A 17,944-nucleotide genomic window follows, 5' to 3' on the forward strand; every position below is an offset into this window, starting at 1 on the left:
GCGACTTCTCTCTCTTGCTCTTCAGTGGAGTTACCTGGGGTCAGAAATTTAAAGAGATAAATAAGAGAAAATGTTTTATATTTATTTCTGAACCCTTGTATCAGTCCAGCACTGCTGTCTGGAACTATTCCTGAAATTACAGATGACTCCTGAGAAGAGTTTAAAGTTTCAGTTAAAATCTCTTTTCATCATAGCTGACTCATCTGAATGTTTGCCAGTGTGATTATTGTGATTATACTGTCACAGACACGTCAGGTTCCAACCTCCAATCACAGTGCACGCCATCACCAGAGTACTGATCACCGCCACCTGCACCTCATCACTTCACTCATCAACAGCACTATAAAGCACACACGCACACAGCACTCCACGTCCGGTCTTGTTCGCATATACCCTATGTTATGCTTACCTCAAGGACTCCTCTTCGTATACTCACCTGTCTCCAGCGTGTCTCCTTCCCTCTGTGTGCCTCGTCTGCTGTGTGGGTGTGTTCCAGTCAGCTCCTCAGTTCTCCAGCGATCTCCTCTGTGCTCCAGCGATCCCCAAGCTCCAACATACATCTACCTGCAAAGAGAAAGGACAGTAACTATTCCTCATACTACCTGCTCAAACCTCTATTCAACCAGTTCACTCACCTGTGTGTGTTCACCTGCTCTACTGTGGTCAAATAAACATCCATTACCTGTTACATCTGTGTCTGTCTCCTGTATACCATAACAGAAGACCGGACCAACACCGCAGACCCAGTATGAGCCAGCCAGATCCCTTCCAGGAACTCGTGGATGCCAGTTACTGTCCCTTCACCTGCACCAGCGAACACCACTAACGATGTCAACAGTCCTCCTTCACTGCCGCCGTATGCCAGTCCCATGGCCAAACCGGAGCCCTTCTCAGGATCGGCGGAGGATTGCAGCGGATTCCTGCTGCAATGCACACTGGTCCTGGAGATGCAGCCGCACCTGTACCCGAGTGACACTTCCAAAATAGCGTTCATTATATCTCAGCTCAGCGGCAAAGCATTAAAATGGGCCGATTCCATCTGGTCCCAGCGGGGCGCTGTAACCCAATCCTACTCGGCATTTATTTCCCACTTCCGGGAAGTGTTCGGGAAACCGATCATGGACTCTTCAGCTGGTGAGAAACTTTATAATTTGAAACAAGGATCTCTGTCTATTTACGATTATGCTTTGCAATTCAGAACGCTTGCAGCACTCAGCGGATGGAATGAACAAGCTCTAATAACGACTTATCGCCAAGGATTGGAACCTCGGGTGCGGCTGCATCTCGCTTCATGCGAGGACTCCATTGGCCTCAAAAAGTTCATCCAGCTCTCCATTCGCTGCGCCACTCGCATGCAAGCGTGCATCCTAGAGCACCAGGACCAGTCCCTCTCCAACGTGCTCCTCTGCCGATCCGAACCCGTCAGCACCCCAGAACCAGCTCAAGTACCCATGGATGTGGAACACTCTCGTCTATCGTCCGAAGAACGCCGCCGCCGGCTGACCCTCCGTCTCTGTCTCTACTGTGGTGAACCTGGGCATGCGATTGCTGCATGCCCCACACGACCGCCACGACCACTGGTGAGTGCCATTATTCCTGCTACTCATAAGATGAAACCACTCACTACTGTCGTCAATCTTACTGCCGCTACCGTCTCCCTTTCAGTGGTCGCGCTCATTGACTCGGGGTCAGCCGGCAACTTCATCTCCAGAGCCATCTGTCGCCAGCTACGTCTCAAGACCACTCCGTCTCCTACCATCTACACGCTCAACTCACTAACCGGCAGACCCCTGAGCCGTAAGCGCGTCCGCACCGTGGCTGGACCTGTAACACTTCAAGTCGGTTTACTACACCGAGAAGAGGCTCATATGCTGGTTCTGGAGGACTCAACCGCTGACGTGGTTCTGGGGCGCCCCTGGTTGGAGCAGCATAACCCGATCATCTCCTGGAAAAACGGGCGAAATCCTGAAGTGGGGCGACACATGCTTCTCTCGCTGTCTGGCTGAACTTCCTGTTCCACCATCTCCTTCGCCTGACCTCTCTCTCTGCGCCACGTCCATCGAAAGTCCAGTCGAACAACGCTCCGTCGACATCCCCAAGTGTTACGCCCCCTTCAGCGACGTCTTCTGCCCGCAACAGGCTTCCAAGCTGCCTCCACACCGGCCATGGGACTGTGCCATCGACCTGCTTCCGGGTGAACCAGTGCCAAAGGGTGAGATATACCCACTTTCCATCCCGGAGGAGAAGGCCATGGAGGATTACATCAAGGAAGCCCTCGCCCAAGGTTACATCAGGCCATCTACTTCCCCTGCTGCTTCCAGTTTCTTCTTTGTGGCTAAAAAGGACGGAGGCTTGCGGCCATGCATTGATTATCGCTCCCTCAACAAAATAACTGTCAAGTTCCGGTATCCCCTTCCTCTCCTCCCAGCGGCCCTGGAACATCTCCGTGGTGCCACTGTGTTTACGAAGCTGGACCTCCACAGCGTGTACAACCTCATCCGGATACGTGAGGGGGACGAGTGGAAGACCGCCTTCATCACCCCTACTGGCCACTACGAGTACTTGGTTATGCTGTATGGACTGGTCAACGCCCCCTCCGTATTCCAGGACTTCATTCATGAGATGCTCCGGGAGTTTCTCCACCGCTTTGTCCTAGTCTACATCGACGACATTCTCATATACTCCCGGAGCCAGGCCGAACATCGCCGACATGTTGCGGAGGTCCTCACCCGACTTCGTCAATACAACCTGTTCCTCAAGGCAGAGAAATGCTCATTTCACCAACCTTCTGTCTCTTTCCTGGGTTACAACATCGACCACAGTGGCATCCGGATGGACGAGAGGAAGGTGGAATCCATTACCAACTGGCCAGAACCCACCACCATAAAAGAACTCCAGTGCTTCCTCGGATTCTCCAATTTCTACAGACGTTTTATCAAAGGTTACAGTTCCATCGCCCATCCACTCACCAGCCTGCTCCGTCACCAGCCCAAGTCTCTGTCCTGGACCCCGGCAGCCACCAACGCCTTTAACCAGCTCAAAGAAGCCTTCACCACCGCTCCCTTACTAGTACATCCAGACCCAGAGAAACAGTTCGTCGTCGAAGTGGACGCCTCGACAACTGGAGTGGGAGCGGTGTTGTCGCAGCAGCAGGGGACGCCAAGTAGACTCCACCCATGTGCCGCCTTCTCCCGCAAGCTCAGCCCGGCGGAAGTCAACTACTCCATCGGTGACAGGGAACTTCTTGCTGTTAAGCTTGCCTTGGAAGAGTGGAGGCATTGGCTGGAGGGAGCCAAGCACGCGTTCCTGGTGCTGACCGACCACAAAAACCTTGAATATCTTCGATCAGCAAAGAGACTGAACCCTAGACAAGCCCGTTGGGCGATTGTTTTTCTCCCGCTTCAATTACACCATCTCCTACCGCCCAGGCACCAAAAATGTAAAGGCCGATGCTCTCTCCCGTCTCCATGCTCCTGACGAACAGACCGAGGAACCAGAACCCATCATCCCGAGCTCTCTCATCGTAAGTCCTAATACCTGGTCAGAGGAGACCATACCCTCCTCCAATGCCTCCACGAACCCTCCGCTGGGCTGTCCACCCGGCTTGCTCTACATTCCACGGACACGACGCACTCCCACCATTCACTCGGCTCACACGTCACTTGGCACTGGTCACCCGGGGGTCAATGAAACCCTCTCGTTGCTTAAAGAACGCTTCTGGTGGCCAGGGATGGCTTCGGATGCCAGAAGGTACGTGCAGGGCTGTAGGGAGTGTGCCATCTCCAAATCTCCTCGTCATCTGCCAGCTGGGAAACTCCTTCCGCTGCCCGTTCCAGATTGCCCATGGTCACACCTAGGAGTGGATTTCATTACTGATCTCCCTGTCTCAGACGGAAATACCACCATCCTAGTTGTTGTGGACCGCTTCTCCAAATCATGCCGTCTGATCCCACTTCCAGGATTACCCACTGCCATGGAGACCGCCGAAATTCTCTTCAACCAAGTCTTCAGATACTTCGGAATACCAGAGGACATAGTCTACCATTGGGACATCCCAATTCATATCCAGGGTATGGAAGTCGTTCTACTCCCTCCTAGGTGTGGCCGTCAGCCTGACATCCGGATACCACCCGCAATCGAATGGGCAGACGGAAAGGAAGGTGCAGGAGATTGGCCGCTTCCTCCGTACCTTCTGTCATGACCACCAGGACTCTTGGAACCAGTTCCTGGGTTGGGCCGAGTACGCCCAAAACTCCCTCCGACAGTCAACTACAGGACTCGCACCGTTCCAGTGCGTACTCGGCTACCAACCCCCACTGTTCCCCTGGGATGGGGAACCCTCCAACGTTCCGGCAGTGGATTACTGGTTCCGAGAGAGTGAGAGGGTCTGGGACTCAGCACACCATCAATTGCAACGAGCCCTGCGCAGATGCAGGATGGTAGCCGACCTCCGACGTTCCAACACCCCTGTCTTCCAGCCTGGTCAGATGGTTTGGCTATCCACCCGAGACATCAGACTGCGTCTGCCCTGCAGAAAGCTGAGTCCCAGGTTCATTGGCCCATTCCCAATCATCAAGCAGGTCAACCCAGTCACCTATCAACTCCGTCTTCCACAAGGGTATCGTATACACCCCACTTTCCACGTGTCACTTCTGAAAGCTCACCACCCTTCTGTTCTTCCCACAGGACCTGACGTGGCTCCCGCCGAACCCCCCCTTCCACTCATCCTGGAGGACGGAGCTGCATATGAGGTTCGGGAGATCTTGGACTCCCGACGTCGTGGTGGTCAGCTGGAATATCTTGTGGATTGGGAAGGATACGGCCCAGAGGAGCGCTCCTGGGTCCCAAGGAACGACATCTTAGACCCCAGCTTACTCCAAACATTCCACGACAGCCACCCTGAGAGACCGGCACCGCGGGGAAGAGGACGACCACCACGGCGTCGGGGTCCTCGGCCCTCTGGAGCGGGCCGTGGAGGGGGGGGTACTGTCACAGACACGTCAGGTTCCAACCTCCAATCACAGTGCACGCCATCCCCAGAGTACTGATCACCGCCACCTGCACCTCATCACTTCACTCATCAACAGCACTATAAAGCACACACGCACACAGCACTCCACGTCCGGTCTCGTTCGCATATACCCTATGTTATGCTTACCTCAAGGACTCCTCTTCGTATACTCACCTGTCTCCAGCATGTCTCCTTCCCTCTGTGTGCCTCGTCTGCTGTGTGGGTGTGTTCCAGTCAGCTCCTCAGTTCTCCAGCGATCTTCTCTGTGCTCCAGCGATCCCCAAGCTCCAACATACATCTACCTGCAAAGAGAAAGGACAGTAACTATTCCTCATACTACCTGCTCAAACCTCTATTCAACCAGTTCACTCACCTGTGTGTGTTCACCTGCTCTACTGTGGTCAAATAAACATCCATTACCTGTTACATCTGTGTCTGTCTCCTGTATACCGTAACATATACGAATATGAGAAAATGTGGATATCTGCAATTGTATTTCTGACTCAAAAAAGGTTTTGTGTGACAAACAGGATTGTGTGACAGCTTTATATCATGACACATGGGAAAAAAATCACTGTTGCTTAAAAGGCTTCACAGCATTTTGATAACTTAAAGTGCCACATTATACTTTTGTGAATATTACTTTTAATGCAGTGCATAGCTGTGAATGCAAAGGGTCTGCAAAGTTTTAAAGATCAAAGTGCACAACAAAATAAAGTTATTGTCTCCTAAAGAATGAATTAATTCTGAACTGTGGAAACGAGTTAGCAGCAATTCCAGTCTCACTTCCTGTTATATATTAATGTAACTATGTAACAAATTTGCATAATTCCATATGGTCTTCATAGGCTGCCGGTGAACAATGTCTACTTTGACCCTCAAACACTGTATTTGTAACTCAGGGCTGAGTTTGGTTCGTGTTGTCGACATGTTGAGAAGACGCTGTTTTCTGCATTGCAAATCCACTTCAAAAGGATGACACAGAAAAACAGAGAGCATTCTTACTGTTTGCATCACTGTGAAGCCTCCGGAGTGGAAATTCAAAAATGCTAATGAGCATTTGGTTTCCAATACATCCTGTAAGTGGTCAACCAATCACAACAGACTGGGCAGCTTGACCAATCAGAACACAGTATGCTCGCAGAAAGAAGTGGTTTAGAGAGACTGAATCTTTGAACAAACTGTTTACTGACTCTCTGAGAAATTATGTGAAGTGCAATCTATATTATTCTATATTATATTATGTACATCTATTGTAGAAGACTCCAAAACAAAACAAGGAACCTTTAAAATAGCATAATATGAAGACTTTAAACACTTCAGTCTACTCACTGGAAGTCAAATGGTACACCACACCAGTTCACACATCACAGTTACTTTAGGCCAGAGGTGCAAAACTAAAGTCCTGGAGGGCCGCAGTCCTGCTGAGTTTCGTTCCAGCCTGGCTTCAACACACATATGCCTGGTTTCACAAACAGGGCTTAAATTAAGCCAGGATTAGACCTTAGTTTAATTTGGATATTTAAGAAGCTTTTATAAACATGCCTTAGAAAAAGTTAAAACAGCTCAAACATGCATTTTAGTCTAGGCTTAAACCTTGTCTGTGAAATGGGGGGATAGTTTTCAAATAAGCCTGAAGGATTTGATAAGCTGAATCAGGTGTGTTTAATTAATGTTGAAGGTAAATAAAATGAGCGCTGAAAAAAAAGGGAAGCAAAAGAGGCAAATATGGACACAGTCATATTTGAGAAGAGGAAAGAGGTGAACTTGGCATGACAATTTTGTAAATGGATCTTTAAGTTTAAGCCCCATGTCACATTGATTAATACACCATTTCATGTTCCATTTTTATTTTCTAGTCAGGTCATTGCAGCAAACACGCTGTGAGATGATCATGCTAAATTTCTGACACTGTCAGAAAAAGATCGCAGGCTATCTTTGGTGACGAAGATCGTGACGATGGCAGTCTTTGAACCTCTCTCAGTGTACCACATAGGACCACCGTTTAGGAGTCACGACCACAGAAATCACCATGATTGTTTCTCGATGCTCATCTTACTTCCTGGACAGCCAAAAATCATACAGTGTGTACCGGGCATTAGGCAAAATATCTAAATACATGTTTATTTTTATATTTAAATACATGTATACTTTTGGCAGATGCTTTTATCCAAATCAAATTGTATTGCATTTAACATTGCATGTGAACTTTCTGAACCCATGACCGACCTGCTGAAAAATCCAGCATAAACCAGCATGAATTCCATACTGGTTCAGGCTGGTTTATGCTGGTTCAGCTGATGGAACAGCATAGTCGTGCTGTGAAGCTGGTTCACCAGCATGTCTTGCGGGGTATGATTGTGAGTAGGCCAGCTGTCTGTAAGCAGTGCTTTAGGACAAGCATTGTTTTTGCTTGCATATTTGTATATTTAACATTATTAATGATGTAAAGGAAAAATAATATATGATTTATTGTAATATATAACTTTGTAAATTGTTTAGCTCCCTCTGATGAAAGTAGAATTTAAAATTTTAATGGTTTTAGTTATGATTATTTTATTAATCAATGTCATCTGAAATTTTAAATAAAGTAAAAATTCAAACTTGTGAAATGTTTCAAAGGACTGTAAAACAAATTGGTTAAATCGATTAAAAAGAACTTGTGTAAGTTTAAAGTTTAAAGATATGAAGACAAAGTAAAATGCAAAATAACAGCATAATCATCAGCAGTTTGTTCAGAAAGAGGGCTTATGAGAAGAGATAGTAGCAACTAGATTATGGAAGTTCAAAATTTTAAGGTTGCTATTGTTAAAGTAGTAAAATGTGTGTTTTTGCAGTCAGGAGGGTGAAATATTGTAGTCAATAGTGATAGCATGGACTTTAAATCAATTGTTGAAAAATAATTAATTCAAGTGGCCAATTAAAGGGAACACTGATTACCATAATAGTGACTCCAAACAGACTTCAACAACTTTTATACATGTACCATAGGAAATAAAGCCAAATTGGTTTATAATAAGTGAACATGGTGATGATATCTCACCAGAGGATGTTTAAGCATTAAAGGTGCTACAGAGGATGTTTTGTTATATATATATTTGCAATATTACTTGAAACTGTCTTTACTAACTGATAAAAGACTATTTATTAGGTGCACTGAAAGGAATAATATTAATATACATCATCTGTGCATGAGGTGGGGCCTTAAAAACATCAGCCAATCGTTTACGCGATCATCGCGTAAACGATTGGCCCTCTGGCTTGTCAATCACTGCCGTGACGTTCCTTGTGAGAGACGTGCACGACTGCGCGCTCCAGTAACTTTCCACAGGCGCCGCATGCAATGTTTTTGTCAGGAGGAACAACTGCAGATTATGAATTACCTGTGGTGAGTCCGACATAATGAATCCACTAACACGACACAGCGAATGCCGGTGGTAAACACTCGTGTTTCAATACTCGTGCATGGGTTTTGGGAGGCGTTCCCTCGAAATGAGCTGTGAAGGAGGGGGGGTTGTTCTTACGCATGCGCTCATTTCAAAAACTCAGTAACTGTCTTTGGTTTCTCATTCGTCGAAAACATCCTCTGTAGCACCTTTAAATCTCCCAATCACTGAAGTGGGCCGACACCTTTACCTCCAGCCATAGAGGGCGGTGTTGCCATGGAATACTTGAGAAAGGCTTTCACATGATAGGACTTTATTACTAAACTTGAGCCAAATGTTAAATTAGTTTATAGGTTTGTTATGGACATTTGTAGGTAGATGTCTAATGATTGTTTTTTTTTATTCAGCTCTTATGGTGTTTTTGGAAATAAAACCCTTTATAAACATCAGTTCCTGAGAGTAAACTGCATCTGTTCAGCTGGGAATGCTACATACTGTGCTACCATGATTTTGCTGTGTATCAGTAAACGTAACCTGCAACATATGTTTTTCTTTATTAATTGGATAATTGTCTTGGTCTTTATTTAACTATGAATACACTAAGAAACATGTTATGTAACATATACATAATTTTTGTTGTGGTCCTGCTGGGATCATACCAGCACCCCAAAACAACATAGCTACTGGTCCACTAGCACACTAGCATCCCAAGCTGGTCCCAGTGTGCAAAATATACCTTATGCTGGTGACCAGCAATGCTGGATCACATTTCTTAATGTGTTAAATGAAGACCAAGACAATTTTCCAAATTAATTTTAATAAGTTATTTAATGAAGAAACATGCATGTTGCTGGATACATTTTTACGGGTACACTGCAGTAAAATCCTCAGTGTTAAACAAACACTGCTCAGATTTCATATGGTCCACATCTATAGATAGAAAAAGTAACACTGAATGTTGTAGTTAGTGAAATAAAGTAGATTCACACACATCAAGTGATGATTGAGCATTAGTGGTTAACTGTGGTTAACAAGCACAACCACTGAAGATAAGAGGAACAACAAGAACAGAAAAAGGAAGAGATGGGCATAAACATGACAACTTCAACTGACTTACAGCCACACAGCCTTAGATGAAATCAACTGCAAATAAAATCAATATTTCACCAGAGGATGATTAAACAACTCCAAAACAGCATCACCATATTCACCTATTACAAACACTTGGTCATTGAGTTTGGATGAATTAATTCTCTTTCAGCAATTGTTGAAAGTGCATGCTATCTCTATTATCAACACTATTTCATGCTCCTGACTGCAATGGCATCTTTTACTATGTACACTTTTTGGAATCAGTGATTGACAGCTGGATTGTGACTTCCCAAATGAGTATGAAAATTTTTGAAAATTTTTATTATCAATATGTTAATCATTAAAAAAGCTCTTCTCATAACCCATTATTGAACAAACTGCTTTTATTAGGCATTCTTGGTTTTCATATCTCTAAATGTTTTTGTTTTGCAATGTACACAAGCTTTTTTTTGACTGATTTGTGTACAGATCTTTTTAAAAAGGAGACAATTGTACCAGTTTACCAGTGACATTGATTGATAACATAATCATGATTAAAACAATTCAAATGTTCACACTGCAAACCATGTGTTAAATATAGAAATATGCAAGCAAAAACAATGCTTGTCCTCAAAACACTGCTTGCATACAGATGGGCAACTCACACTAAACTTTGCAAGATCATGCTGATGGTTCACCAGCTTCACCACCGTTTTGCGTGAGAACAGCATGAATTAGCAAATTCACCAGCACTGCACAATCTTCAACTAGATGGAACTGGATTAAATAAACTGTTGCAATTCCAATCAGATTTATGACCTATAAAGCTGCCTAAATCATAATCTCGCACTGTTCGCTGTTGGCCAGAGGAGAACTGGCCCCCCGACTGAGCCTGGTTTCTCCCAAGGTTTTTTTTCTCCATTTTTTCACCTGTTGGTCACCTGATGTCACTTGTTGGAGTTAGGGTTCCTTGCCGCCGTCACCTTTGGCTTGCTCAGTTGGGGACACTTGATATTCAACAATGTTTTTGATCTGTCTGCATTGACATCATTGTATGTGAACAGAACTGAGCTGGATGATGACATCACTGTTTTCTCCAGTGCTGATATATAGATAAATTAAATTAATAACTATTGATGTTTACAATGGAATGAATCAATACTGAATTTATTTAAGATGGTCAATGACACCATTTTCTTTAAGAGCTGCTGTGTAACCACAATTATGTACCAGTTAAGCTGCTTTGACACAATCTGCATAGTAAAAAGCGTTATATAAATAAAGGTGACTTGACTAACCAGCACAAACCAGCCTGGACCAGCATGGAAAGTTTATGCTGGATTTTTCAGGAGGCTGAAATTGTAATTGTTGAATGAACTTACTAAAGAAAATCATATTCCATATACATAATTTCTACAGTGTTAAATCTTATAAAATAGAAATGAATGAATACTGAAAACATCCCGGCCTTACCTTTAATCTGAGAGCGGTTCTCTTTCAAACATTCGCTCAGTATCTCACAAAGGGAACGCCTCTGGGCGTGACAGATCCTGGAAGCACCAATTACACCACGTCTGTCAGTTGACAGACCAATCACGACAGTGATGTGGGAGTCCCTGCTCCCTAATATATACCGCTGCCGTTGGTCCCTACTTCATTCTCGATCTCTTCCCCGTGAAGATCAAATTGGAAGCTATCCTTCAGCAGGACCTGTCTTAATAGTTGCTTAACTGTTCTGAGACTAGCCGTCAAGGTACGTCGCCGAACGCAGCTGTTTTGCTAGCGGGTCTTTTTCACTGTAGCAGTGATTATTTGCTTCGGTTATACTAAGAAAATTAACGCGTTACGGCGAATTCTCTTAGATATTCGTGGTGAATTTATTATTTTAGTATGGCAACTGCTAATTCTACAAGCAGCGGACCGAAATCGGAGGCCTCACGCCCGTGCGCGTGCGGGTCAATGATATCAGGCAAGGATCCTCATCCTTTATGCATCGTATGCCTGGGGGTGAGACACGCTCAGGCAGCCCTCGCGAACCCCGAATGCTGTCCACACTGTTCTCTCTTCCCGTTAAGGGTGCTAGAGAGAAGAGTGCGCGTCGCGGCCGCCAATAAAGGAGACCCCTGCCTTTCTCCGCCGCCCGCGGAAGAAACTAATCCGCCCCCTGCGTCGTGCAGTTGGGGCGAATTTATGGATGAAGTCTCTCCCGACCTACCTCCCATTTTCGGATCCTTTACTAATGTAAGGGAGGAAGACGATGAGGACGACGAAGCCATCGCTCGTCTGTTAGAGGAGGACGGGGAGGAGGATGACGACGACGCGATCCTCCCGCCAAATCTCTCCCGGCCGGGCAGCGCGTTAAGCGAAGGGTCACCCTCCCCAGCTCAGACGGAGCTCGACCTGCTCGAAATGTGCCGGAGGGCGGCGGCAAAACTCTCCATAGAGTGGCCGTCGCAGCAGACAGGCCAGGGGACGGAGAGGGATCTCTATGACGGCAAGAGACTACCGTCACGTGCCCAACCTGTTAAGCAGCTCATTCCAGCGGTCCCAGCCTGCGTTTCAGAAATGAAACGTTTCTGGGATAAACCCTTTTCACACAGGGTTCCTGTAAAATGGTTTTTCGAGGCTGGATGTTGATAACATGGAGGAGTTAGGGATGTCAAATCCCCCTCATGTTGAGCTTTCAGTAGCTCACCATCTTAACCCCAACCGCAGAGCAGCCTTTTCCTCTGCTTCAGCTTCTCTGCCAGGACGCACTGAACGCTTAACAGCCTCAGTATTCCAGAAGATTTATCATTCTTCTGCACTGGCAGTGAGGGCTCTTAATGCCACCTCTCTCCTCACTGCTTATCAACTCAGAGCTTATGGAGGAGATGGGGAGACAGATGGATGCTGGGACACCAAACCCAGCCCTGTGGGAAGAGATCTGTGTTATTGCAGATCTCAACCTGAGAACCTCCAGGGGCGCGGTCCAGAGCTGTGGTCGCAGCATGGGCCTGGCCGTGGTGGGTGAGCGGGCTCTCTGGCTGGGGCTGTCAGGGCTGTCAGACAGAGAGAAGGTGGACTTCTTGGACGCTCCAGTTGAGCCCAAAGCCCTTTTCGGGGCATCGGTCACTGCAATGCGTCAAAAGTGTGATCTGAGGAAACAGGAAGGTGAGGCGTTCCAAACTTGCCTTCCTCGCAGACCCACTGCTCGTACTTCTCAGCCACCACTCTCCGGGTTTGAAGCTCCCCACAGGAGTGGTCATTCAGCCTTCAGAGGCCCTAGACCACCTCAACCTCAGCAGGTTGAGCCACAATCCAAACCGGCTCAGCCGAGGGGAAAACCTTCTTTTGCGGCAGCTGCAGCTAGACACCGGCCAGCAAACCCTCAGGGAGGGAAGAAACGGCGAGCGACCTAACACGTCATCGCATCCAGAACAAAAGGATGAACAACAGCACTCCCGGAGTATCTGTTTTTGTTTTTCCTCAAAGAGAGTGGTCAATTTTTCCCCCTCCCGCCAAGAAAAGGCGTTGGACTTGGGAATCGTTCACAGGAAAAAGTTCTCTAATGACCAGTTCAGTTGTGAAGTTGGCACCAGTTCCCCCAGTGCCCCACACAAAATTTCCCCTCCCTCCACCCACGGGGTTTCAACAGAGGGCAGAGGGCTGTTCTCACGAAAACATGTTTGGTGTGAAAATAATAAACTCATTCCCTGTGCATCCAGGCAGTGGGCCGAGGGCACAGCAACGTTTGAAAAGAAAAACACACACAAAAACAAAATTGTTCAGATCAGAACTGCAGTCCCCAGCTCCGCCGCTAGATGGCGCCACCGCGCCACTAGTGAACGAGAGCGCGCTCGGTCCACTCTCTGCTCACGCAGAGAGATGGCGCGCATGCGCAGTTCACCCCTGGGTTTTCTCCACAATAAGCCGGGGTTATCGTCTGCAATTTGCTGTAAAACCTCCACTTTTCAACAGTGTGTTAATGTCAACAGCACAAGGGGAGTCAGCTCAGATTTTAGAGGAAGAAATAACCTCTTTATTGAACAAAAGAGCAATTCGAGTTGTGCCGCCAGAGGACAGCCACCACGGCTTTTACTCACGGTACTTCGTCATTCCCAAAAAAGGAGGGGGTCTCCGTCCCATTCTGGATTTACGGAACCTCAACAAACACCTCAGGAAATACAATTTCAAAATGTTGACCTTAAAGGTGTTGTCAAAAATTATTCGTCCCAAAGACTGGCTGACATCAGTCGATTTGAAGGACGCATATTTTCACATAAGCATCTATCCAGCACACAGAAAATTCCTCAGGTTTGCCTATCGGGACACAGCGTACGAATTTTTGACAGTACCGTTTGGTCTGTCTCTCGCACCGAGAATTTTTACAAAATGTGTGGAAGCGGCGCTCACACCGCTGAGGATGATGGGTCTGAGAGTGTCAGCATATTTGGACGATCTGCTGCTCTGCGCGCCGTCGCGGCATCAGGCAGAGAGAGAGACAAAAATGCTCGTGTCTCACCTGGAGAGCCTAGGCTTCAGGATAAACGAGACGAAAAGCAGCTTAGTGCCCACACAAGAGATAATTTACCTGGGTCTCAGACTGAACTCAGACCTGTATCAAGCTTTTCTGTCGGAGGAGCGCATCAAGTCAATTCGCGGCTGTTTGTCCCTTTTTCAGAAAGGAAACAAAGTTCAATTCAGACTGTGTTTACGTCTTCTGGGTCTGATGGCCTCGACAGTTTCAATCATTCCTCTGGGACTGTTGCGAATGAGGGATTTCCAGCGCTGGACAGCGGCACAGCGTTTGTGTCCAAAACGCCACCTAAACCGCAAAGTGATAGTAACATCACTTTGCATGCGCGCTCTCCATCACTGGAGAGATCGGGCTTTTCTCGAGTCAGGGACTCCGCTGGGAGCAGTTTCTATGAGAAAGGTGGTCACAACGGATGCGTCGCTCACAGGTTGGGGTGCTGTGTGCGAGGGCAGAATAGCGAAAGGGAAATGGCCTGTCTCGCTACAGAACGCACACATAAACTTCCTGGAACTGTTAACGGTGTTTCTAGCATTGAAACATTTTGTGCAGTTTCTAAAGAACCACCACGTTTTGATCAGATCAGACAACACAACGGCAGTGGCATACATAAATCGCCAGGGTGGCACACGCTCCCCTCAGCTTCACAGTCTGGCACAGAAACTGATCGTGTGGGGCGTGAAGCATTTTCATTCACTACGGGCAACGCATGTTCCGGGAATAATGAATGTGGGAGCGGATCTCCTGTCCAGAGGAAATCCGCTGTATGGAGAATGGACTCTCCACCCTCAGGTAGTGAGCCAGTTGTGGGAGAGGTTCGGCCGAGCTGCCGTAGATCTCTTCGCCTCGCACGAAAACACTCATTGCCCTCTATTCTTCTCTCTGGCGAGAGACGGTGCACATATGGGTGTGGATGCTCTGGCACACCCATGGCCAAACGCACTACTTTACGCGTTTCCTCCACTGAGTCTGATCATACCAACATTACAAAGAGTAAGGGAATGCGGTCACTCAGTTATACTAATTGCCCCAAATTGGCCAGGGAAGTTGTGGCTGACGGAGATAATTCAGCTTCTATGCGGCCAGCCCTGGCCGCTCCCGTTGCGCAGGGACCTCCTCTCTCAAGCGCGCGGAGAGATTTTTCACCCAGACCCGAACAAAGTGGCACTTTGGGCCTGGCCCGTGAGAGGTTAAACTTGAGTGTTACGGGTTTGCCTGTGAGGGTGATTGAGACTATTCAGAATGCACGAGCAGCTTCAACGCGCTCGGTATATGATCGGAAGTGGAGAGTGTTTGAGCAATGGTGCGCTAGCAGACACATCGTCCCTTTTCTCTGTTCTGTCGCGGATATGTTATGTTTTCTGCAGGAACTTTTGGATAAGGACAGAGCCTTTTCAACCGTTAAGGTTTATCTCGCCGCAATTTCTGCGTGTCATGTGGGGATTGACAAAAATACTATAGGTCAACACCCGCTTGTTTGCAGGTTTATGAGAGGCGCGCGGCGTTTGCACAGGGTTTCAAAGCCACTGATTCCGCCGTGGGATCTGTCTGTGGTCCTTAATGCACTATCTCAGCCCCCTTTTGAGCCTATAGACAGTATTGAATTAAAGCTCCTTTCGCTAAAGGCTGCTTTATTACTGGCTCTTTCGACCGCGAAACGGGTTAGTGAACTTCACGCTTTATCGGTTCATAACTCCTGTATGCAGTTCGCTACGGATTACTCGAGAGTAACTCTGAAAACTAATCCAGCGTTTGTACCTAAGGTGAGCGAGTCAGCTCTCGCTTGTAAACAGGTGGATTTACTGGCTTTCCATCCGCAGCCTTTTTCCTCGCCAGAGGATGAGCGGCTTCATTGCCTGTGCCCTGTCCGTGCGTTGCGTCACTATGTGGACAGAACGAAAGCACTAAGGAACAGTAATCAGTTATTTGTTTCTTGGGCTGATTCTCATAAGGGTAAACCTATTTCACGTCAGCGCCTGTCCCACTGGGTAGTGGAAGCTATTATAGTAAGTTATAATAGCATGGGTCTCTGTCCTCCGGAGGGGCTGAAGGCTCATTCTACCAGAGGTATGGCCACCTCATGGGCATTGTTTAAGGGCGTTTCAGTTCAGGACATTTGTGCAGCAGCAAGTTGGGCATCGACTCACACATTTGTCCGATTTTATAGACTGGATGTCACTGAGCCATCGCTGGCCCATTCCGTCCTAAGTGTATAAAAAAAAAAAAAAAAAAAAAAAAAAAAAAAAAACCTTTCTTTAGAGGTGTTTTTTAACTTTTTGTTCACATATATCCCTGTTCTATTGGTGAATAGTTACGGGTATTGTGTTATGTCATAGCTTACATCACAGAGTTGGTTGACATGCCTGCTTCAGACAGCATATCTGCAATACGGGAGTGGTCTATATCCCTTTGTGAGATACTGAGCGAATGTTTGAAAGAGAACTTTAGGTTACTTACGTAACCCCGGTTCTCTGATAACATGAGTGAAGTATCTCACCGCACGTCCCTCCTTGCAGTGCACGGAGAAGAGATATGCTAAGAATGAAGTAGGGACCAACGGCAGCGGTATATATTAGGGAGCAGGGACTCCCACATCACTGTCGTGATTGGTCTGTCAGCTGACAGACGTGGTGTAATTGGTGCTTCCAGGATCTGTCACGCCCAGAGGCGTTCCCTTTGTGAGATACTTCACTCATGTTATCAGAGAACCGGGGTTATGTAAGTAACCTAAAGTTTTCAACTGTTGAAAATTTGACACGAGAATTGGCATAGACTGAATCCATTTCATGAGTCTGACAGAAGACGTGTCCGCTGAGACTCGAGTGCTGCTTGAGTTTGTTCAGAATAAGGAAGTGACTTAAAATTTTGTCCATATTAATACAGACTGGAAGTAATGAAGTTATGAGCCTGAATAACAATTTTGGCATACATGTGATAGCCTCTAAAAATAAGGTATAATTATATATTTGTGATCTCCAAAGAGAAGAATGAGGCTATTGCTTTACAACCCCCAACATTAAACATAAAATCTAACATTTTTAGCATTTAGATTTCGCTGTAGCAGATTATGCCACCTTCTAAAATTACACTTTCAACACATTTCAAGCTGCATCGCATGTCACATATGGATCATTCCTGACACATATTGCATGGGATCATTCTGTGAGACTTTTGCATCTTATTTTTTTTTGATGCTGGTCACTATTTACTGCCATTATGTGGACGAGTGCAAGAAGGACTTTTTTTTTTTTTAATTCTCCTTTTGTGGTCTTAAAAAGAAAGAACGCTATACTGCATTAGAATGCCAGGGTGAGTAAATGACGACTTAATTTTCATTTTAGGGTGAACAACCCCTTTAAGAAGGTTCCAGGGGAAACACTTTTGCTTTGTTTTGTTAAACCTAGAACTTATAACTTAAAATGCAGGGCTGTCGAAAGATTGAAATAATTTAAAACAATTCAGCAGACTTTTATGAAACACATTCAGCTTATTTTAAGAAAACAAAACAAAATAAATAGTGCTTTGTAACATAACTTAATGGTGTATAAAGACTATGGACAGATATATCCATCCTTGCTCTTTACTCGTATGTTTCTACAAGGCTTTTTCTGATCCCTTCAGATGTCTCACCCAATCCAATATCAGACTAAATGCAGTAATAAAATAACAACATTTTGCTATTTATTACACTTTTTAATCATTAAAGCAAATAATCATTAGTAACTTATTATGGAGAAAAGAACAGATAGAAATAAAAAGTGACAGAACAGGCAAAAGTTGCATGTTGTAAAAATGCTAAATTATCAGATTATCATAGTAGCGCACATTACATTTTACAGTATTTATTTAGGAATAGAACACAAGTCTTATAGCTATTTAGTTGTTGCTGTTTTTTAGACACAAAACACAGATCTTGTAGCATTTTAACATGACATGACATCTTTCCGTCTACAGGGTGGC

General features: G+C 46.0%; 1 protein-coding gene across 1 annotated transcript; it reads left to right on the plus strand.

Annotated features, from left to right (window-relative positions):
• Positions 1-13,335: 13,335 nt before the first annotated feature.
• Positions 13,336-16,581, plus strand: LOC125276089. Its single transcript, XM_048203514.1, has one exon. The coding sequence runs from the start codon at positions 13,336-13,338 to the stop codon at positions 16,198-16,200; it is 2,865 nt and encodes a 954-aa protein (XP_048059471.1). The 3' UTR covers positions 16,201-16,581.
• The last annotated feature ends 1,363 nt before the right edge of the window (positions 16,582-17,944 follow it).

The sequence above is a fragment of the Megalobrama amblycephala genome, linkage group LG9 (genome assembly GCF_018812025.1).
Source record: "Megalobrama amblycephala isolate DHTTF-2021 linkage group LG9, ASM1881202v1, whole genome shotgun sequence".
NCBI lineage: Eukaryota > Metazoa > Chordata > Actinopteri > Cypriniformes > Xenocyprididae > Megalobrama > Megalobrama amblycephala.